General features: G+C 28.2%; 2 protein-coding genes and 1 long non-coding RNA gene across 4 annotated transcripts; 1 reads left to right on the top strand and 2 right to left on the bottom strand.

Moving 5' to 3' along the window:
- Positions 1 to 7,608: 7,608 nt before the first annotated feature.
- Positions 7,609 to 9,112, bottom strand: LOC128289377 (uncharacterized). 2 transcript variants are annotated; one of them, XR_008279021.1, is made up of 3 exons: positions 9,033 to 9,112; positions 8,475 to 8,552; positions 7,609 to 7,848 (listed from the first exon to the last, which is right to left on the bottom strand). It is a non-coding gene; the product is annotated as an uncharacterized LOC128289377 (long non-coding RNA). The 2 variants fall into 2 exon arrangements; XR_008279031.1 differs by lacking the exon at positions 8,475 to 8,552 and having other exon boundaries at positions 9,033 to 9,104.
- Positions 9,113 to 16,570: 7,458 nt separating this feature from the next.
- On the top strand, positions 16,571 to 19,519 carry LOC108483091 (tubulin beta-7 chain). The gene is made up of 3 exons (XM_017786300.2): positions 16,571 to 17,288; positions 17,375 to 17,644; positions 18,487 to 19,519. The coding sequence occupies exons 1-3, from the start codon at positions 16,895 to 16,897 to the stop codon at positions 19,155 to 19,157; spliced, it is 1,335 nt and encodes a 444-aa protein (XP_017641789.1). The 5' UTR covers positions 16,571 to 16,894; the 3' UTR covers positions 19,158 to 19,519.
- Positions 19,520 to 20,564: 1,045 nt separating this feature from the next.
- Positions 20,565 to 23,209, bottom strand: LOC108483092 (protein trichome birefringence-like 19). Its single transcript, XM_017786301.2, has 2 exons — positions 22,615 to 23,209; positions 20,565 to 21,568 (listed from the first exon to the last, which is right to left on the bottom strand). Exons 1-2 carry the CDS (start codon positions 23,152 to 23,154, stop codon positions 20,768 to 20,770), a joined length of 1,341 nt encoding a protein of 446 aa, XP_017641790.2. The 5' UTR covers positions 23,155 to 23,209; the 3' UTR covers positions 20,565 to 20,767.
- Positions 23,210 to 24,497: the final 1,288 nt, after the last annotated feature.

Here is a 24,497-nt window from a genome sequence, read left to right as displayed (position 1 = left end):
TTCATTTCTATTCGTGGTATTTCATATGTTACTGTCTTGTTATTTTTTCAATCATATCAATATCAGTATTTAACAGTATAAATAAATGAAATTTTTAATAAAAATTGATTTTCTCCTTGATTTAATATAGGATTAATTTATTCATTTTAAATAAAAAATAAAATGTAATTAGATTTCTAATACAAGTAGAGGTGTTTATGAACTGAGTTGGGTTAGATTCGGGTTTGGTCTAAGTATGATATTAACATATTTTATACTTATCTAAGTTCGGTCCGGTCTGAAATATAGACTTAAATTTATGTCCAAATTGTTCATATTTGTAAAAATTAACTTAAACTTATTTTAGGTCTGTTCACATCATTTTTGATTTTTTAAATATTTATATTATATTATTTTAATATTTCTATTTATTGAAAACTTTTATATAGTTATATTAATGTTATTATTATTTTAATGTTTACATGAGAGTAAAGTTATATATTTAGTATAGATTTATTTTTTAATACTTTCTAAATTATATAATATATAAAAATAATATAATATAAAGTATTATAAATTTAAAATGAGTTGAGCTTTAATCTTAAATGTTTAAGTTCGAGTTCAATGTTTAAGTTCGAGTTTAAGTCATATTTTTACTTAAATACTTTTAAATTTTTGACAAATATTTGAGTCTAGACGGATAAATTGACTCATGAATAAGTCTAATGAATAAGTCTAAATACGACATCTTTATGTTACTTTATCAATATTTTATTTATGAATTAATTGATTTATTTATAAAGCAATAAATTTATATAATAATAGTATATCAGAAAATATGAATATCTAGGAAAGAGTGGACGCAACAGAGTCGTTTCCTCATGTGGCCAAGAAACGTGCACGCTACCCAGAAACGACTACATTAATTTTCTTTAGGTAAAGAGAACTGTCTCCTAAAAAATAAAAAATTTTAATTTTATTAAAAATTAAATAATTATGACCGTTAATTATAATTTTAATATTTTTAATAATTGTATATAATTATGATTAGTATAATAATAAATTTAACTTTTGATTTTTATATATTTGTTGTAAATGTTAACGGATATGTAAATATTACATGTTAAATTTGTTAAATTAAAATCAAATTAACAGAATGTGTAAATGTTATGGACTAAATTTATTAAATCAAAGTCAAATTGACACGATGTGTAAATTTTGTGAACTGAATTTGTTATCATACTAATAACAAATATATACAATTAATTGTGCTTAATTGTTCATTTTAAAATTGAACAAAATTAAATTATTCTGATTTTTTAAAAAAATAAATTTATTTAATATTAAAATTAAAAAATAAAAAAATGTGTTTTTATTTTTAAAAAAGTATTAATAAAAAACATGCTTATTTTTGTTTAGAAAATTTAGACAATGTAATAATTGTTTACCGCTTAACAAAAATAATAATACTCTATTGATATAGGTATTGTTGTCAATGCAGAAAAACTTAGATTCGAGTGTGTTGAAGCGTATAATCCTCTTATTTATAAGTTAAAATTTTTAAAAAAATTATAAATAATTTTAAGTATTGTATTAAAAATAAGATATAATATAACAAATATTCTTACAAATTCTTCTTCAGCCGACACCTCTCAAATCAACATACAAGTCTCTTTTCTTTTCATGAAATTTTAAAACAAATGGTAAAATTTCAATTTTAATCCTTAGAAAATGCTCAAAGTGAAATCTAAAAGGGATCTTCAAGTCCAATAATGTAATATTTGTCCTCCAAAGTGACATCCAATTATCACTTTAATTTTTAAACAACTTTATTTTTCATCAATTTAATATCGGAAGTTTCCAAACGTCAAGTACATTATCTAGTCTTTATTGCTATTACAGAAATAGATGATGTTGCATGCTAAGAGTGTGCCACGTCACTCTTTTTAAATAAATTTCTAAAAGGTCAAAAAAACATACTTTTTTTAAAAAATAGTGAAAAAAAAAACCAGTTCAAAGATAGCAAAAAGAAACATGGAATAATATGGATATATAAATATCTATAGTAATTTTTAATCACCTTTGAATATTTATCTATATTTTAAAATTTTATTTTTCACAATAAAATTAAAAAACATAGCAGAAAAAAATCAAAATTATTAAAAAATTCCAGAAATTTATGAAAAATATATATATAATTTTAAAAACACAATATGTATATGGAATTGGTTCTTTCAAGTTCAATAATTAAATTAAAATTGTACAAAATGCTTTGAGCTTTGATATTATGTTTATTTTGTATATTTTACGTGTTCAAATCAATTAATTCCTACTAACTTGGTGATTTTATATTTAAATTCTGTCGGGAACGAAATTTGTATTCTTTTATTAAAAAATAAGCAGAAAAAGTACTAAATTTGAGCACAAACAATAAAAAAAAAGAGGCCGAATTAGAAATTTAGAGACATTTAAGTGTTAATCAAATTTTTGACTTTGTAAAAACTACGTTTAGAAAAAAAAAATGCTATAAATGTGATTTCATGTAATTGGTTGTTAAGTTGAGGTAGACTAATTTTCATATATGATATGTACATAAATAGGGTGTGTTTTGGCCTTTGAAAGTCGCTTTGAGTACACTTGGAAATTGAATAAAATTCATTCCTTTCTTTCTTTTACGCGTCAGTGCTAAAGTATAGACATTCAGTCATTTGTTTTTTCATTTTATTATTTTGGCTAAATTACTTCTAAGTACCTTTTCCTTTCCACCTTCAACTATTTTTATTAAAATTATTTACATACACCAACTAGCATGATTAATTTCATGCTTTACTGAACTTCTACTTAGTTTTAGGTCGATATTCTTTTTGGTCAAGAATAGTGAGAAATGAATTCATACTAAAAATCTTTTATAACGGTATTCACCATCTGTCCGGAATGTGGGATAGTACAAATTCGTCCCTTAAAGTCAATTCAATTTCAATTCAAAAAGCGCGCGTTGAGTTGGAGTTGTTTGGCTTACAGTTGGGAAGTCGAGTCAACCGTGTTGTATTCGGATTCCCTCGATCAAATTGACGTATCTTGGTTGGGTCATACTAGTGAGATTTTCGTCAAAGGAGATAGTGATCTAATTTAAATGATTCATGCGGTTGAGGCTATTGATCCGAGTTGGGTTCTTCAGAACTCAAGGCTATGGGGGTCTTGAATTTCGAACGTGTGTATTGTAGTTAGACAATCGGTAAGGGTTGGTTTGTAGGTCATACCGGAATCAACTATGAAAGGAAGAATTGCTTGTTGGGACGTTCATAGCCACTATAACCAGTTTATGATTTGGAGGAAAAAACTCATTTTCAAGGATCAATTCAAAATCGAAATTAACCGAGTCTAAGGTTAATACTTTATTTTACTGCTTACGAAATTCAACTCCATTTACTTATTTTATTTTTTGATTAATATAATTGTTATTTACGGCTATTTTATTTCATTTACTTCCCAAACATTTTCATTCCCCCCATTATTATTATTTTTTTAGCAAGCTCATCACGAGTCGTGGGGACGATTATTGCCGCGACAATAATTCTAGTCACAAGAAAAGGAGAAATTAGAAAACGTTACATGTTATTTATGTGTGTTTTTTAACACTTTTGATTCTGAACTGGAGCTGTCATTACCATAAATTTCTATGCAAATGAATTCGTAGTGATCATAATTTTCTTCAATCAACGTCTTTCATTTGAGATTTAGTTTAATTTTGAGCTAAATTATTTTAAATTTAAATGCTTTCAAGTTTGATTAATTTAAATACAAATAGGGTGACGGATCAATGAACTGCAAAAGAAGTGATAGGCCACGATGACTGTTCAATTGTGGACATAAATTCTGTATAGTACAACTATGGATCGTGCATTTGGAGTCTTCTTTTATGATGAAATGTGTATAATTAAAATGTTGCTATCCAAGAGGTTAAAGGCTTGTGATATTTGTAAGAGTTTGTTGAGAAGTAAAACTCGACTTTATTCGAAAAAAATTTAAATCGAGTAAGCATGATAAAAAGAGACCTGTCAACTCAATTAGCTCGAAACTTTTTCATTTAATTTAATTTAGTTCGATCAAACGCTCACTTCTAATTTCTTTTACTATAATTTTTAATTGATTCAAACGGAATTAAAGTAAATCTGAAATAGATTTAGACAAATTTTCAAGTTGAATTACATATAAAAATAATTTATTAATATTTGCTACATAGAATTGAGATTATAATTATTTTAAAAAAGTAACTGGCAAGCCTTGAATACTTATTTTTTATGCGAAAATAAATTTTAAAAATAAAAGGTAAAATTTCAAAAGTAAAAATAAAAATTTCAAGGTTAATAAAAGTACTATGAATATACGTATATCTATATTATTTTGTTTTTTTATATATTTTAATGATTTCTTTTCTTTTTTTTTCTTTTTGAATTATTTTTTATTTTATGTTTTTAAAAGGTTCTTGATTTCCTTTTTTTACTTTTTTTTTGCATTTTCTCGTTTTTTGCATTTATTTTAGAAAAAAAGCATAAAATTAGGTGGGAGCACGCCCCATCAATTTTTTGTAACGGAAGTAACGGCTGGGATAACATGCTTGACGTTTGGAAATTTCAGGTATCAAATTGATAAAAAAAAATTAGGCACTAAAGTGATAATTAAGTGTAATTTTGGGGCAAATAGTACATTAACCCTTTTATATTGCATGACAATGTTCTCAATTTACAATTTTGATCCTATAACTATGTATAAAAGGTAGACTACACACCATTTGTGTTTTTTAAATTATAGATAAATAGTTAAATTTCTATTTTGATCCTCTATTATGTCTAAATTTAAAATTTAATTGTTATATATTTTATATGTTATTAATTAGTCCAAATAATTAATATCATTAACTTTTCAACTAAAACGTTACATGGTTATATATAATTTGAATGCACTAAGGATCTTGAAGATTGAAAAGTGATTCCCATTTGGGTTTGTATTTTTTCTTTTATGTTATAAGACAATGGTCAAATTTTAGTTTTGGCCCTGTATTGTGCTGAAATTTGAGAATTAATCTATATACTTTAATTTTTTACATAATTTGGTACATTTACTTTTATAATGTTATTAGTTATTCTAAATAGTTAATATTGTAAACTATTTCAATCAAAATATTAACGTCAAATTTTCTTAAGAACAATATTTCAACAAAAAATTATTTTATCATGACGAGTTCGAATAAGTGTTTTAAGAAAAATTCACACCGATATTTTCAATATTATTTTATTGTTACATGACTTAATATATTCTTTTAATTTCAAAATGTCGATGGATTTAATAGAAAGATTTTAACGATGATCACAACTAGACTTGAACTGTTTTAATTCAAAAAGTAGAGGGACTAAATTCCTTAAAATAAAAGAAGGGAACTATATTCCAAATGTACGAATTGTATAGAAACTTAGAGAAAATTTTAATTTTTACTTTTTACATCATAGAAAAATAATTAAATTTCAAATTTGAACCCTCTATTATGTTTAAATTTGAGAACTAATCCTTATACTTTAATTTCTAACATAGTGTGGTTATTATATTTTGATAATGTTATTAATAAGTCCAAATAGTTAATATCATTAACTTTCCAATTAATATGTTTTGTGGTTATATATAAACTGAAAGTAAATTTTAGATTCGAAAAGTAAAGGGTTTAAATTCTTGAAAATAAAAGTAGAGGGACTAAATTCCAAATGTATGAAGTCTATAGGACTTAGAGTACATTTTAATTTTTAAATTTTTACTCAATAATTTGACACAAATAAATAAACAACCAAATACGAAGCGTGGGTGTACCATACTAGTTTATAATACTAACATGCTACTAAATTCAACAAGGTAATTGAAACACTCCCTAAGAAACCTACATTCCTTAGTTCCCTTTTTGTTTAGGGTAAATCATTAGTCATTGAACTATGGGTAAGTTTTTGTTTTGGTCACTTAACTAAAAAAAGTTACAATTTGGTCATTAAACTATTCGAAAGTTTTTATTTAAGTCAGTAGGTTGTTAAGACTTCTTTTTTAAGTTCCGCTAGCAATCTCCAAGCGACAATCTGACAATTAGTATGATGGATCAATATTCATCAGAGTAGAAGAACATACTGTTGTAGGCCAATTTTGGGCCCTTTTACAAAATACCCACAGCCCAATTTTACCCGCACTTAAACCAATACCCATTAGCCCAACTAACCCATCAGCCCACCACCCCAAATTACCCGGGCCCGAATACAAATAACCCAAAACCCAGTTACAACCAAACCCACTACCCAATTACAATAACTAAACCTACCCAAGCTCAACACTCAAAATTAACCCAAGCCCAACACTCAAAATTAACCCAACAGAAGCCCAAACCCCATTTTACAAAACCCACCTAAACCCAAAAACCAAACCCACACTTCTAACCCTTGTCCCATCCGGCCACCTGCCCTCTGACACCAGCCACCAGCACCATCCCCTGGCGCCACCAGCTCTGCTCCACCGCCACAATACCTGCAGACATTAAAAGCGAAGAGACAGAAACAATATAAAAATGGATGTAAAAGGGGTTATAAAATTGAAATCAAATTTTGTAAAGGGGGGACGAATTTTTGAAAAAATAAAAACAGTAGATTTGACAGTTCAAGTAGAAATAAATAAGGAAAACATTCAATAGCAATTCTATCAATATTCAAATACAAGAATATCATAAAATCAAACTGAATATATCAGAGATTGAAGAATCAAAAGGGCGAAAAACCTAAGGTAATTTTTTTCAGTTTAGTTACTGTTTTGGGCTCGTTTTTTTACACATAATTATTACAAGAACATTACAAATCTATAAAAAATTATAATACAAAAAAAATAAAAAAAAATTAAGTTTTACCGGTGGCCGGCGCTGTAACGCCCCCACGCCCGAAACCATCACCGGAGTCAAGCTTGAGGTGTTACTAAACTTATCTTACCTTTTAAACAACTCTAAATCACTTATTTTAATTTTTGGAATAAATTGTTTTTCTGCGTCATGGTTACTTAAAAATTCATTTCTCGAGTTTCAAAACTCGAAATTAAGATCCGTAAATTTTTCATGAAACTAGACTCATATATATATCTACTAATTTTTTTCTAGAAATTTTGACTTAGCCAATTAGTACATTTTATTAGTCAAAGTTTCCCCTATTTCAAAACTCGACTGCACTGACCTCTTCTTACTACGAACCATTTTTCTTCCTGTACAAAATTCATATGACTAAGTAGTTTGTTTCTCTCAAAACTAGATTCAACAAGAATTCTAACCATATAAATTATACCTTCTAATTAGTTTTTTACAATTTATGGTGAATTTCCAAACTTGAAATAGGGGATCCAGAAATCGCTCTGACCCTGTTTCACTAAAACTCAGATATATCATAAAATATAATACTTTTACCTGTTTTGCTTATTCCATAAGAAAATATACATAATAATCTTTAATTTCATATATTATTCATCTTCAAACTATGTTTCTACAATTTTTAGTGATTTTTCAAAGTTACATCATTTCTGTTACTTGAATCTGTTTTTAGGTTACTTTCACATTTTTCATAATTTTCATTGATAATCATCATTCAATCATACATATTAATAAACATGTATATCATCAGCTATTTTCTTAGCTAATCACTAGCAAGTATTTACACATCATTCATTATTCATATTATACCAAAAGTAGCTAAGTTTCTATACATGCCATACCCAAAACAAAACGTCTAGTTATACCGAGTTATTTCTTTGATAGTGTGATCGGCCTCCGACATTTCCTTCGATCCTCAAGTGACTAGATAAGTACTATAAGAAGAAGAAAATAAAGAGATTAAGCACTAGGCTTAGTAAGCTTACAAGCAAATAAATCACAACATTCAACATAATGGATAATTATGCATAATATCATCTAACATCATAAATTTCTTTACTTCTCAATTTCTATCTTCTTCTTTATTCCCTTACCTTCTTTCTTACCTGACCTTTCCTTTTTCATAAGTATAATCTACTTTTCCTTTGCTGTTAATTCACTGTAATTTAACTCGTATCTTGACCCGTTGAACCACTCAGAATACTAAGGATACTAGGGTCGTTCTCGTCTATCAATATCTCGCCAATGCCATGTCTTTGACATGGACTTAAATGAATTATTCTCTGCTCCAATGCCATATATAATATGGACTTACATGGCTCAATCCAGTCTCCAAAGCCATATTTCTAATATGGACTTACATGGCTCATTTCTGTTTTGTCCTGTCAACCCTAATATCCTAACATTCCTAGGGTTCAACCGGGGCTTTCTAACACTTTTCCTCTGTCACTTCACCTTAAATTCGACTTTAAATATTTTCATAACATAATATATAAATGCTTGAAATTGACAATAATAATGTAAAATAAAAGAATATTGCATTTATTTACTGTAAACTTACCTTGATACAAAATGTGACTAAACCTTACAATTTAGTCCTTTACTTTTTCTTTTCCTCGTTCTTCTTTGGATTCTTGATCTATAATATAAAATATTTCTACTCATTAGAATTTATTTGATTTCTATTTCACTTCACAATTTATGCTGTTCAAAATTCGAAATTGCACTTTTACCCCAAAATTTACAGTTTTTACAATTTAGTCCCTGCTCAATTCACCCATCAATTGAACTAATTTTTTCTAAATTAACACTTTTATTTTATCATTATAAACTATTTCACAGCCTTTGATATTCTGAATTTCAACACCAACATCTAATTCACAATTTTGCTCACAATTAGGTCCTAAATACCATTTTCTATCAAAATGACTTAATAAAACAACCTTAATATGAAATTAGAACTTCAATTTCATAATAATTCATCATAAAATACCCTTACTCAGCCAGGGTAACTTCCAATTTCACCCACCAAATCAAAAACTAATGAATTAGATGATTGGACCTAATTGTAAAAGTCACAAAACATAAAATTACTAAGAAATAGTAAAATTGAACTTACATGGTGCAAAAATATGAAAAACCAGCATAGGAGACCTGCTACGGTGTTTCTGGCTGAGAAAGATGAAGAAATGTCTAGATTTTCAATTACATCATTTTTTTAACTATTAACTTTTATGCTAATTCCAATTTTGTCCCTTGTTCACATTGTTTTCTTGCTTATTTCATACCCAAACCGTCCAGCCATTAACCTTTGGGTCTAATTGCTCTTTAAATCCATCTTTTTAAATACTTAAGCTATTTACTCACAATTTAACAAATTTTGAGCTATTTTCGATTTAGTCCTTTTAATTAATTAGCTATCTAAACATCAAAATTTTCTAACGAAACTTTAATACTAACTCAATGACACTTCATAAATATTTATAAAATATTTATAGCTCGATTTTCAAATTCGAGGTCTCGATACCTCGCTTTTGACCCGTCGACCTAATAAATTATTTTAATTCACTAATTTCACCATTTCACAAATTCTTCTAAATTCTTACTTGACTCATAAATATTAAGTTACTATCTTGTTCAATCTTATTTGTCCGATTTAGTGATCTCAAATCACCATTTTTGACACCACTGAAAATTAGGCCGTTACATTCTACCTCGGATTTGTGGTTTCGCAACCACTGTTCCGTTTAGGCCCTATTTCGGGATGTTACAGGCGCCGAGGCCGGCGACATTCCGGTGATCGGCCTATGGCCGAAAATCGCCTAGCTCCCTCCTCTCTCCTTATTCTTTTTTTTCTTTTTTTCTTTTTTTTATTTTTTTTTGGTTTTGGCACAAATGATTTTTTTCTCTGATTTTAGAGCTATTTATAGCGCTAAAAAACAGTGCCGTTTTGGCATTAAAACCCAGGGCACAAAACGACGTCGTTTTGCCCTGGGTCAGACCGACCCAACCCCACCCGACTCTCTAGGATCCGCGTGTTTTTTTAACGGAAGGGCTAATTGCGCTTTTGGCCCTTTCGCTTTTCTGAGATTTCGCAATTAAGTTTCTATGAATTTTCAATTTGGCCTTATTATTTTTCACGGTTTTCAATTTAGTCCCTGTGCAAAAGCTGCGTTTTGATGAGAGGGGATAATTGCTGTTTGGGTCCTCCTAAGTTACGCGCGTGTTGCATAATGACCCTTTTTTTCTTTATCTCTTTTTCGAATTCGCCACAAAATTTTGTTTTATGTTCGATTTAGTGCTTTTTGTGTTAGTTTACTGTTTTATTTTCAAATTACTTGTTATTATTTTCTGTTATTTATTATTATTAATTATAATCTCTGTATACTTATTATATTTATTTATTACATGTAGTAGTGTACATTTGTTATGTACGTATATGTATATGTATATTTATTGATGGTGTTACTTTATTACTTTATTTTAATATCTTTATTATATTTGCTTTTTTTATATTTCAATATTATTATTACCATTATTATTATGTATTAGTCTATGATCTTTTATATATATGTATATGTATTTAATACTTATGTATTATATTATATATATATATATATATATATTTATATATGTTATATATGCTTTTAACATTATATTTTATATATTATTATGTATATATATATTTTTCAATATTATATTATTTAGATTATTTATGTACTATCTTATGTATATATTTTTGATATTATCTCATACATATATTTTTAATAACTATTATATACGTTTTTAATACTGTATATATTATGTGTATTTTCAATAACTATATTATATGCATATACTATATAAGTATCTTAATATTATGTACATGCTACTATTATATATCTATTTATGTAGCATTGTTAATGGTTGTTTTCACTATATTATTATCCCTAGTATATATACTATGTATACATTTTCTAATACTTTATCACATATATGTATATATATTTTTATTGTATTATGTACGTGTTATTATTATATCTATTTTACCCTATTATATTTATTATTAATATTGGTATATTTTATTATACGGGTATATATATATATATACTTTTATATATAGTATTATTTTATTATTTTCATATATCCTTATATTTATTATTATACTTATTATTTTATTCTAATATTATTATGTATTTATTTTAAAATATATGTATACATTTATGTAGTATTATTGATGTATGTAATTTTATGTTATTAGTATTTATAATGTATCTTGTATATGTTCATTTTATACATTATGTAGATATACATTACGTATATATTTTAGTATTACTATGCGTAAGCTTTTCACTCTTATCATTACATATACTTTAATATATATATATATCGGCACTATTAGTATTTTAATATTAAGTTTATATCACTCTACTTCCTATATGTTTATATATATATGTTCGTTCTTATTTTGCGTTTAATAATATTGTCATCATGTTTAATATCGCATACGTTGTTGTCGTTTTAATATTATTATCATAGTTATTATTTGTTTTGACGTACTTCTAACTCTTATTTTTCGTTTCCAGCCCATTTTATATCATCTAGCTGTTCACCTTTCTAAAAATGTTTATTCATGTTTTTATTTATTTCAATAATCAAGGCAACATACCGATTTAACATTAAGTCATCGATTTCATCGCTATGTTGGGTGAACATCAATTGACTCGTGTTAAAACGGTATGTCCTTCTCAAAAATAAAAATTATTAAAAGTTCTCGTGTTGCAACCAGATCACGACTAAATATTACATTGAACTCGTATTTTTTAAAACCAAGACAACATATGTTTTACAAGATACCATTTTGGGCGTTGCGAGGGTGCTAATATCTTCCTCGTGCGTAACCGACTCCCGAACCCTACTTTACTCTGATTTTCACGTAGACCCAAATTTGGCCTTCATTTTTGTTCGAAAATAAATTTTCTTTTCAAAAAAGATGATTTATTAGGTGTCCAATCACACCTAAAAAAAGGATCGGTGGCGACTCCCTTTTTAAGATCAAACCTCGGTCTTTAAACTTTCAATCAAACACCCCAATTAGCAACCAAGCAAAAATTTTTTACGTCGCTACACATACCTTAGATCCACGTCAATTGAAGGTTGGTGTCGGAGATAAGAAAAACAAGTTGTTTGACTTTTGGTTTGTAGATTCGTAACATATAAAGCTGTTTCATGAAGAAAAAGCTACACTATAAAAGAGAAAAGGAAAAAGAGTTTTCGATTGGTGTAGGCAGTGTGAACAAAGGAAGCTATATAGCATCGATTTTAACAGTCATAGTTTAGTGATTAATGATGTAGTTTAGAGAAGGGGAAAACTTTTGAATAGTTCAATGATCAAATTATAACTTTTTTAATTAAGTGACCAAAACAAAAATTTACCCATACTTTAGTGATTAAAGATTTAATTTACCCTTTTGTTTATGAGTATTTTGCTTCGGTTGTTATAGGCATGCATTTGTTTTTAACGATATGCAAGCAATGAAAATCTTGGTAAAATTATTATTTTGGTCCCTAGCTTTGCCCAGCTTGTATTTGTTTAACTCATGGATTTTCTTAAAAACACTATGTTGTGACAATTAGGGGGTGTTTTGTTGGACAGATGAGAGAGTTTTCAATCAATGTTGTTTGAAACAAATCGGTCGTCGAATTGGGAATTAGTTAGGGTATCGATCCACAGAAAAGCTTTAGATCAGTTGAGTTGAGAATTGGTACGAATGATTCAACAAGCTAAAAAATTGGTTGAGTAAAGAACTTATACAAACCAGTTCAATTGGATTAAAAAACTGGTTGAATTGATCTTTAAAATCGGGTTTTACTATTTTTTTATTTTTTATTAATTTTTTAATAATTTATTCAATTGAATCTTCAAACTGATTGATCGACAAATCAATAGCATGACTGATTTAACCGCTAATTCGATTCTAAAAACCTTCTTTGAACAATGGTGTGATGAGAGCCATGAGAAGTGAGATAATGTGAGATGAGCACCAAGAGATGAGATGTCTAATGGTTCTTGTCATGATACAGATAAGACGATGTCGTTTCAAATGGTAACTTGTTATATCCATTTATGATGAACAACGACTACTAGTTATGGGTTCTTAATTAACGACGACATCTTTTCTGTATTTAGAAAACAACGTCTCACCTTACTAATATTTCCCTATGAAAAAAATATAGGGTAAAATTACTGTGCAGATCCCTGATGTAACTTATTTAAAGATTTGTCTACTATAGTGGGGAACGCATTTTGATTCATCTACTTTTAAAATGAGCATAAATATTTTTTAAGTTAGAAAATTGATTAAAATAATAAAATTTTAAAAAGTTAAAAAGAAAAAATTGTTAATTAATTTCTTGAGGTGGAGTTAGTTAAATAATATAGCATTTACCGGTGGATAATGTATGGAATTGGGTAAAATTATCATTATATTTTAAAAAATATGAGTAGAAGTGATCATGGGTCAGACTGGACCTCAATAGAATTTTAAGTTTGTTTTTTAGGTTTGGGTTCGACTCAAAAAATGGGCCTAAAATTTTACCTAAACTGGCTAAGATAAAAATATTAAAACCCGAGCTCTGCTCGACTCGCCTATATTAATTCTTGTTATAATATTATTTTATATAAAAATAAATTTAAAAATATAATACATTAAATACACTAAAAATATTAAAGTCAATGTTTCTCAACAAATTGAAAATAAAAAATTATACTTAAATAACACTAAAATAGATATAACTTAACAAGCAAATGACTCTAAAATAATAATAAAATTAATAATAAAAAATAATTATACAATATCCAAATAAAAATAATAAAATAGTAATAATATAATAACGAAATGATAGCAAAATAATAACAAAACACAACAGTAAAAACAACAACAAAACAGTGGAAACAATAGCAAAATATAGCAGCAATTTACCACAAGCCTTATGACATTGAAATTTACCACAAACCTTTGAATTTTATTAAATTTTGCTACCAAATTTGATATTCTAATTGAAATTTATCATTCAATATTAATTTGATGATTTGAAAATATAATTTAATAAAATTTCAAATATTTTATTTTAAAAGTTAACAATAATTTAATTTATAAATATTAAAACTTAATAGAATTTGAAATAAAAACATGAAAAATAAAAATACATATATCATAAAAGAAAAAAAATAAGTTTATTTATTTTATAAAACAACCAGTTTTACTTAATTTAAATATTATATTATATTAATTTATTATTGTTAAATATTTTAGTAAAATATAAAAATTATTATTAAATTTGTCTTCAAATTATTTTAAATTAAAATTCAACAAAATAAAAGTTGAATATAGAATGAAAAAATAGTGGTAAATTTATTTTTATTTATAAAACAATAGAAAATTCTGATCAAAATAAAGTTTAGTGGCAAATTTGCATATTAACCCTATTTTAAATTAATACCACATCATTTAATTAGCTCTGAATTATAAAATTAACAAATTTTTTTAAATTATTACAAAAATACAACTATTTACAATGACGAAATCATATTATAAATAGAGCAGAGCGAAAGGGCTAGCAAGGCACTGACCTCTCTAAAATAGAAAATTTCACCTTTAGTCTTTTTATAGTTCTAAAAAGTTCACATTAATATATAATAAAATTACACTTTGACCCCCCAAGAAAAAGAGAAAATTAATTTTTTTATCTAAAAAAATATACAACTTTATTTTGACCCTCTTTAAAATTTTTTTAGCTCCGCCCATTCACGAATTTATATCGAGCACTTATGCTTCAAATATACTCAAACATGAGAAATAAACTACATTAAATATATCCATATCTAACACATATTTATATTATCACTCTCAAATATCAAACATATACCACTAATTGAAATGAAATTAAAGCATTGGATTCCAACAAGTAACCATTGTTTGCTTGTGATGTGAAAAAAGGGATGGAAAGAGGGTCCAGATAGATTAGTTTTATTTTGAGAAGAGACAGATTAAATCTCTCATCCCTCCAATAATGGAAACCTTTAATTGCCACCTTCCTATCACCTTTAATTTTTGCTCAAATTCTATTATTAGATCCTTTACTTTGCGTAATTTATGGATTTAGTGTATATATACTTTAATTTGATCAATTTTAGTCTTTGTACTTTTCAAAATTTAAAAATTAAAACTTAATTAAATGGTAGCAATTAAATTTGATTGGTTAAATTCTGTTATTAGTCCTGTATTATGCATAAGGTTATATATTTAGTCTATGTTAGTTTTTTTTTATTAATATGTGGAAATAACAAAATGACATGGCATTATACATGTGATAATATGTTTGACGCATCGGATTTTGAAAATAACAAAATTTAACTTAATGAATTTAATAGTTACCATTTGGTCAAGGCTAAACTTTTAAAATTCTGAAAGTACATGGATTGAAAATAACTAAATTAAAGTATAGGTACTGAATCCACAATTTACGTAAAATACAAGGTCTAATAAAAGAATATGACCTTAGTTTTTCATTTAATAAAGGAATAATTATTCTTAACACACACCTAATTCCATCCTAAAATCTCACATCCAATCTTTTAATGATTTTTAGGGTAAAGCCTCCTTATCAACTTGCCCATGCTTTTCCCTCAAAATTGTTTTACAAGTTTCTCTATTTTTAATCATAGTGATAAGAGTTTGTGTATGCATAATTACTACTAAATCATTAAGTACAACTTTTGTTTAAAATGTTTGAATGATTAAATTCACGAGAGTGTAGTAATTATTGGGTCAGTCATATAATAATGGTAGCACCTTTTTGAAATTAAGGTAAAGTCAAATAGAGAATATCTAAATATATCCTTTTAATTAAAATCCTCTTAATTATTTAACAAATTTTGTGGTCTTGTAAGGTATCCAATCACCTATCAGATCGGTGGTCGAATTAGTTAAGTTATCAGTTTATCGGTTTGACCGTCAATTCAATTGATTTTAGCTGATTCAACACTTTGTATTAATTTCTAGTAAAATTTGATACTTGATTGACTTTGGGTTTGATTGACTGATTCGATCTAGTACAAATAACATTGAAGTTGAGTGCAGTTATTTTCCTTTAGAATTGGACGAGTCGAATTGGTTTTGAGATGGATCAATCTAGATCATATTGATCCATGATTTAAAGTTGCTATCTCATTTTGATAAGAGTGGCTTAGAATCATTTTGAATTTCAGTCATTTTAGGTTTAAACAATTTTTTTGAACTAGATTAGTGATTAAATCAGACAAACATTTGATTCTCAATTTGACCGATTCATCTTATTTAAATTAAATAAATTATTAAAATTTATAAAAAAATTAAAAAACCCAATTCAACCTTTTTTTTTTTTTTATAAGTTGGTTCAACTAGTTCGTATTATTTGAGTTCAAGTTCCATATCTAATTGTTCTAGTCAATTTCAACAACTTTAAGTTCAGGTTATTTCTTGTTTGAATGATTTTAATATTTATGTTGTTTTGGGTTCGACCCATAACTTCTTGTTCTGATGACTTTATGTTTTGGATTACTTGTTCAAATCGATTAAAGTTTTGAGATTAATCTTTATTTCAGAAATAGTAATGGCAGATGGAGAATCACATTAGAGTTTAGAGGATGAGAAGAATCAATCAAGTTGTCACCTTCAAGATCCGGCTCATAAACACTCCATTGGAATTTGACAAGCCCTCTTCCAAACAAATACACATGAAACTATTTTTTCTTTATTTGTCAAAAATTACAAATTTTTTTACTATTCAACAAAGAAAGAAAATATCAATGTCACAATCTTCAATTATCTTCCGTATATCATCACTTCTTTGCCTACATAAAAACCCCACATACCCATCAAGTTCTTTGTTCATTGCTCCCTCTTTTCTTTGTTTTCAGTTCTTAATACTTTATTTGATTTCATCAAAAAAAATCCCATCATGAGAGAAATCCTCCACGTTCAAGCCGGTCAGTGTGGAAACCAAATCGGAGGCAAATTCTGGGAAGTTGTTAGCGACGAACATGGCATTGATCCCAAAGGGAACTACGTTGGTACTTCTCGTGTTCAGCTTGAGAGGGTTAATGTTTACTACAACGAAGCTAGTGGTGGTCGTTACGTACCCAGAGCTGTTTTAATGGACCTTGAACCAGGAACCATGGATAGCTTGCGTACTGGTCCGCACGGACAACTTTTTAGACCTGATAACTTCATTTTTGGCCAAAATGGAGCTGGGAATAACTGGGCTAAGGGTCATTACACTGAAGGAGCTGAATTGATTGATTCGGTTCTTGATGTTGTTCGAAAAGAAGCTGAGAATTGTGCTTGCTTACAAGGTATTTGATAAAATTGCTAAGTGACTCAGTTAGACACAATTTATTTATTTATTTATTTATTTTTGTGATGGAATGTTTGCAATTAGGCTTCCAGATTTGTCATTCTTTGGGAGGTGGAACTGGTTCAGGGATGGGGACACTGTTGATATCAAAGATCAAGGAAGAATACCCTGATCGGATGATGCTGACTTTCTCGGTTTTTCCGTCGCCTAAAGTGTCTGATACGGTGGTTGAGCCCTATAATGCGACTCTATCAGTGCACCAGCTTGTGGAAAATGGTGATGAATGCATGGTGCTTGATAATGAAGCTCTCTATGATATCTGTTTTAGAACTCTCAAGCTCACTAATCCCAGCTGTAAGTTGATATTTAAATTCTATTTTCATGTATACTAATTTGGTTTGGGTTTATTCTCAAACATGAAAATTCCATCCAACCAAGTCGAATTGGATCAAAATTAATACCAATAATAAAAAAGTTAACAATCTAGACCTATTCAACTTAAACTTGAAATGATTTGAACCCAAAAATAGATGAGAACTTGAAAAAATTTGAACAAGTAACCAAATCTTGAAATGATACAAATCCATATAATTTGACTTGAAAAACCCAATTCTCAAATCCAAAATTCTAAATAACTTGAAAACCCCAAACTCAAAATTACATGAGAAAACTGAGCCTCAAACCCATACTTGAAACAACTTGGCTCAAAGTGATTAGGGCGTAGTCAGAAGATTATTTTAAGATTATTTTAAAGGAGTTAAAAGTGTAATTTTATCATTATAATAATTTGTGATTTCTTAAAAATTAAAGAAATGACATAGATAATTTTACATTTTAAGGGAACTAAGATCACTGTCTGCCCTTCTTCCCACGTTTAGAGGTGATCAAAATTTGAAATGATTTGAACTCAAGATAATCTAAACATAAAGTGACCTAAACTCAACTAATTCAAACTGAAATGACCCAAAATTTAAAAATTAAAACTGATCCAATCTAAATTGACTTGATCCAGAACCAACTCAACTTAGTGTAATTCAGAGATCTAATTAGGCATATACTTCAAAATAAAAGAAATAAAACTTCAAAATAAAAGAAATAAAACCTTTCTTCCTGGCGAAGGTAGGTTTGAGGATTCAATGACTTTTTACATATGATGTTTTTCAAGTAACCTCTTTTTTGTGCATTTATATGAACAGTTGGTGATTTGAATCATTTGATTTCAACAACTATGAGTGGAGCTACATGCTGCCTTCGTTTCCCGGGGCAACTCAACTCCGATCTCCGAAAACTAGCCGTAAACTTGATCCCATTCCCACGCCTGCATTTTTTCATGGTTGGTTTTGCACCCTTGACATCCAGTAGCTCGCAACAGTACCGAGCCTTAACGATCCCCGAGCTAACTCAACAAATGTGGGATGCTAGAAACATGATGTGCGCTGCTGATCCCCGCCACGGAAGGTACTTGACGGCGTCAGCTATGTTCAGAGGCAAGATGAGCACTAAAGAAGTTGATGAACAGATGATAAATGTGCAGAACAAGAACTCATCGTATTTCGTAGAGTGGATTCCCAACAATGTTAAATCAAGTGTTTGTGACATCCCACCCACCGGGTTAACAATGTCATCAACATTCATGGGGAATTCGACGTCGATTCAAGAGATGTTCCGGCGTGTTTCTGAACAATTCACCGTTATGTTCCGTAGGAAGGCATTTTTGCACTGGTATACAGGGGAAGGAATGGATGAAATGGAGTTTACGGAAGCGGAAAGTAACATGAATGATCTGGTTTCGGAGTATCAGCAATATCAAGATGCTGTTGCAGATGACAATGATGAAGATTATGAAGATGAGGCAATGGAAAATTAAGGTGATTATTATTTTTTTTTTAAATTCAACTTAAAAAAAAAAAAGAAAAAAAAAGCCAATGGTGTTTTTGGGGACTACTTGGTGATTTGTCATTTGATGCTTAACGAGCCATGTGTGATTTGTGTTGTGAATTTGATGCATTTTGTGAAGAATTATGATTGAAAATATGTGATTGATTGTATGTAAATTTGGATTGTAAATTTTTCTTATTTGTGTGTTTATTTATATAACAAGTTCACTTTGGCTTGTTTATTTGACTATAATTATCTATGCATTTGTAATAATTTGTTGATTGAATCATAGTTTGGTCGGTATGGACATTGTCCTCAATACAAGAGGACGTAAGTTTGAGTGTGTTGAAACGTATTGTGTTCCTATTTATGGGTTCTAGGCATTATGCTTCAATTTTTTTTTTCAGTTGGGTACCTCTTCTGTTTTGTCATCTTCAATGGCTGGGTTTCCTATTCAAAATTTGAGAGGATTTGAGCAAAAAAATGAGCTTAAGCAAAAAAAAAGTAGGCTTGTTTAAAGTATGAATCGATTTCTAGCTTGAATATACAAGGCAGGAGCTTGGTCTGGCTAGTTTTTTAGTTTTGTAATATATTATAAGCTTAATATAGCATTCGGTAACTAAACTTTGACACTTTTTCCTAATTTGATTACTAAACTTTTTTTGAGCCCAATTTGGTACTTGAACTTGACATTTTTTTCTATTTTGGAAATTAAGCTTTTTTTTTAGGTTCAATTTGGTACCTAAATTTAGTAAATATTATACAAATTACGCAAAACACTAATGGTGTTAATTTTTTTTGTTATGCTACAAAAATATTGTCAGTATTAGAGGAAATTCATGTTAAAATATGCTAAACAAATTAATATTAAATAAGAAAAAATTAAAACCCTAATTAAAAGAAATTGATTATTTTCAATTAATAAAATAAATAATTAAATAAATAAAACTAAAAGTAATTGAACATATAAAAAAATCATATAATTTGTCTCATGTCGGTCATACATTGATTATTTTTTTACTTCATAAAAAAATAACATTGTTAGTATATTGGAGTAATTTGTAAAACGTTTGACAAGTACCAAATCGAACAAAAAAAAAGATTAGGTATCAAATTAAGAAAAAGAGTCAAGTTCATGTACCAAATTGGACACCCAAAAAGTTTAAGTACCAACTTAACAAAAAGTATCAAGGTTAGGTACCAAATTAAGAAAAAGTGTCAAGTTCAAGTACCAAATATTATATTAAGCCTATATTATATTTTGTTATTTTTATATATTATATAATTTATAACAAAAAAAATGTTAGGTTACTTATCTAAAATATATATATAATTATTAAATTACAAATAAAAAATAAATATAAGAACAAAATTTTAAGTTTATATTCTGGACTGATTTGTAAACACCTCCAATTTAATGATTAAATTTTTATAATATAAATTATTACAAAGAAATAAATTTATATAATTAAATTATAATTATATTATGCCAAAAAAAATTGAACACATATTGCATCTACACAAAAGCCCCAACCAAAACCACATCGAAAATGGTAATTTAATCCCTCCAAATGTTGAATTCTCACAATCTAATCCTTTTCAAGCATTTTTCTTCAATTTTCCTCTTAACAACAATTCCCTCTTCATCAAATATACCAAAAACTCATTCCAAGTATCAATAGGTCCTGGCAAACACCAATGAACACAATCATTTACTGATACATTCCTGTTCATTGAATGTCCATACCTATTTGGATGCCCATCTGGTCTCAACCACATGATTTCAGTGATATTTATAAGTACAAATCTCAACCCATTTTGTATCCCTTCTACCTTAGCTTTCCTAAATTCCTCAACTTGAGTCAAATAAAACTCTTTATTGTACTCTTCTATTTTCATCTCTTTTGTAAAGGGTCTTGTTCTATCACAACTCCCACCATTTTTCCAATCCCCATTTTCAAAATGGGCTGCTGAAAATGTCCTTAAAAATGTAACCCCTTTATAGTTTTTAAGGCTAAGAAGGGTTTTAAAAGTTGTTTGAAATGCCATTTTGTACCCATAATACCTTGTGAGGCTAGTGATGTTGTTGTGATTGCATTTGTGGCAACCTATGAGTTGACCATCTTGGTAGTACAATAATGGGCGAAAGAACCATTGGCCTACTGATACGATTACATAATCAAAGTTCTTAATCTCATTTGCCCATTCTTCATCAGCTTCATCTAAGTATAGGCTCATTAAGCTGTTGAATGAATGGCCTTCTGGGTCTGAATCTTTGTATTTAACTAAGAATGGTGACCAAAATGCTGATAATGTGAAATTGTATTCACTATAGAACAAATGTATTGAATAGATTGAGGCTGATGGAGATTTGTTTGATATGTCCTTTGCATATGTTACCTGAAAAGATAAAATGCAAATTCAGGGCATTAAAGTAATAGAAGTCAGATTATATTTTGTCTCCTTTATTCAAAATATGAGTAAATTAGTCATTGTACATTAGATCAAAGAGTAAACCGGTTCTTTTGTTAAATTCCATCATTTTTTAGTGTTAAAAACTAGTTTCTATACGCCGACATAAGGTGCTGTGTCACACCAAAGTGTAACTGTCTGGTTATTTCATTAACCACGTCAATATTTTAACAATAGAATTGAATGGAATTTTTAACAAAAACAATGAAAAAAGTATCATGGAGGCCTCTATATTTTGTCTCTACTAAAAAAATGGACAAATTAGCCTGTGTATAATAGATCAAACAACAAACTAGTCATTTTTATTAAGAACTCCATCGATTTTTAGTGTTAAAACTTGTCTCTGTAAGTCGACATAAGGTACACATGATATGTCATATGTAACTGCCTGATTATTAAGCCAATTTTTTTTATAGTACAAATATATGAAAATTTTAAGGTAAACTATTGCAGAGGCCATCCAACTATGATATTTTTTTTTGTCACCAAGTTATGAAAATTTACAAAATAGTCACTCAACTATTAGTAAATTTCTTTTTGGTCACCTAACTATACAATTTTGTCTTTTTTTTGTCACCAGCCGACTAATGTAAAAATGCAAACACCAAAAAATCCAAGATAGTTGGATGACAAAAAAAAAATTGACTAGTTGACTGACCATTTTGTAATTTTTCATAGTTGGATGGCCCCCGAAAAATCATAGTTGAGTGAGTATACTAATATAGTTTATCCAATTTTTTAACAAAAAAGGATCACTCTTTGAACTAATGTATAAAGACTAATTTATCTATTTTTTGGAGTAGAGAGGACAAAATGGAATCCGACCCAACATCTCCATAGTACTTTTACCTAAAAACAACCTACTTATCCTTTGATCTAACATATGTAAAACAAAATCTAACCCGAATAGAAAAACCTTCATGGTATTTTATCTGTTTTGAAAGGATGATTGAAAAGATGCAACTTTCACTTACATGAGCCAACAAGCACAGCAATGATTGCATTTGGTTCCTTCCTACAGAATCACCAACAAACGCCATTGATTTCCCTCGAACAATCTCTAAAAACTGAGTTGCATCAAAGAGAGGTAACTCACAACCAAATGGCTTCCATCTCCATTTCATGAACTGTAAATCAGGTCTCCCAAACTTCATACAATTATGCTGATCAATAATGAGGGGACATGTTTCATTGGTGTAATACGGACCTTGAGGGTTAATCACCCATTTTCCACTAAACGCATCACATTTATCATTATCATCATCATCACCCAACTCAGTTCTTCTCAAGCTGCTTGACAATGGAGGATGGGAATTTTTCAAAAGAATTAAAGGGATTGAAGTGATAAAAATCAAAGAAAGGGTTGAAACAAGAAATTTATGGCAATTGGTTTGATGAAATTTCATGGTTGGGAAGAAAGGGTTGAAAGATAGAAAAAAAGGAAGTGAAATTGTTGAAGTTATATATGAATTTTTACAATGGCTGAGTGGCACCAACTGATTCATCATTATCATAATGAATGAATCCCCCAATGTTTTTTGGGTGTTTCAAAAGAATACTTATTATATTTGTACATCTTTATAGTAAGAAAACATGGGAGTTCTCTTATGGTATATAGCAAAACTAAGTCCCTTTTATCTGTTCTTTTTGGTCCATTGTTTTGAAGGAATAATATTATAGTATACTATTGGAAATTTAAATGGTATAATATCAAATTTAGTCTTTAATATTTTTTTTTTTTTTGGTTAATTTGGGTATTATTCTTTTTTATTCCGTTAAATTTGGTTATTAATCAATCTTTCAAAAAAAAGTCGAATTTGTCTTTTTAATGGAAATGTTGACTCAAGCATTAACATAGTAAAATTTAAAATTTATAAAAATATTTAAAAAATTCATAAAATTAGCATAAAATACACGTGGATTGTCATGTTGTCTGTCAGATTTGAAAATTTAATGTTTTGATTAGTATTTCCATTAAAAATAGCAATTTGACTTTTTTGAAAAGTTGATAGTTAAATTCGACTCTTTTTAAAAGAGGAAGGACTAAATATAGAATAAAAAGATAATGACTAAATTAATAAAATATATAAATATTAAGGGTTAAATTTATAAATATGCTAATTTAAATAGAATGATTAGAGTTAAGAATTGAATAAAACAGAAGCAAAACCACAATTTTACCGTCAAAACCAATCAACTTCAGTCTCGTCTTTTTCTTTTTCATTTTTAATTTTTTTGGGCGATTATAAAAGTCGGCTTAAATGACAAATCGATATGGGATAAGAAAAGGTTAAATTCTCTTATTAGTTCTTGTACTTTGTAAAAATTATGGATTTAATCCTATAATTTTTAAATTTTAAAATTCTAATAACCACTAAATGATAACATTTAAATTCAGTTATTTCCTATATCTGATGCGCTAAATATTTTATAACGATTATTATTTGTGTTCAGGGGCAAAATTAGAAATATTGATAAGGGGTCGAGATATTTATAAAAAGGGTAAACTACATCCAATGTTATTAAACTATTAGTAAGTTCATATTTTGATCACTCCACTATAAAAAGTTACAAAATAGTCACTAAATTATTTAAAAGTTTTCATTTAAGTCACTAAACTATTTGAAATTTTTTATTCAAGTCACTAGGCTGTTAAGTGTTTTTTTTTTTAAGTTCGTCTAGCAAGCTTTAATCGACTATTCAATAACCGGTATGGTGGGTCAATACCCATCGGTGAGTAGAATAATATACCTTAGATCCAAGTTGATCAGACGGTTAGTGTTAGAAATCGGAAAAGAAAGTTATTCAAATTTTAGTTTGCTGATTCGTGACGTTTAAAGTTGTTTCTTGAAAAAAA

The sequence above is a fragment of the Gossypium arboreum genome, chromosome 1 (assembly GCF_025698485.1).
Source record: "Gossypium arboreum isolate Shixiya-1 chromosome 1, ASM2569848v2, whole genome shotgun sequence".
NCBI classification, from domain to species: Eukaryota; Viridiplantae; Streptophyta; class Magnoliopsida; order Malvales; family Malvaceae; genus Gossypium; species Gossypium arboreum.
This window is presented reverse-complemented; position numbering and strand designations above follow the sequence as displayed.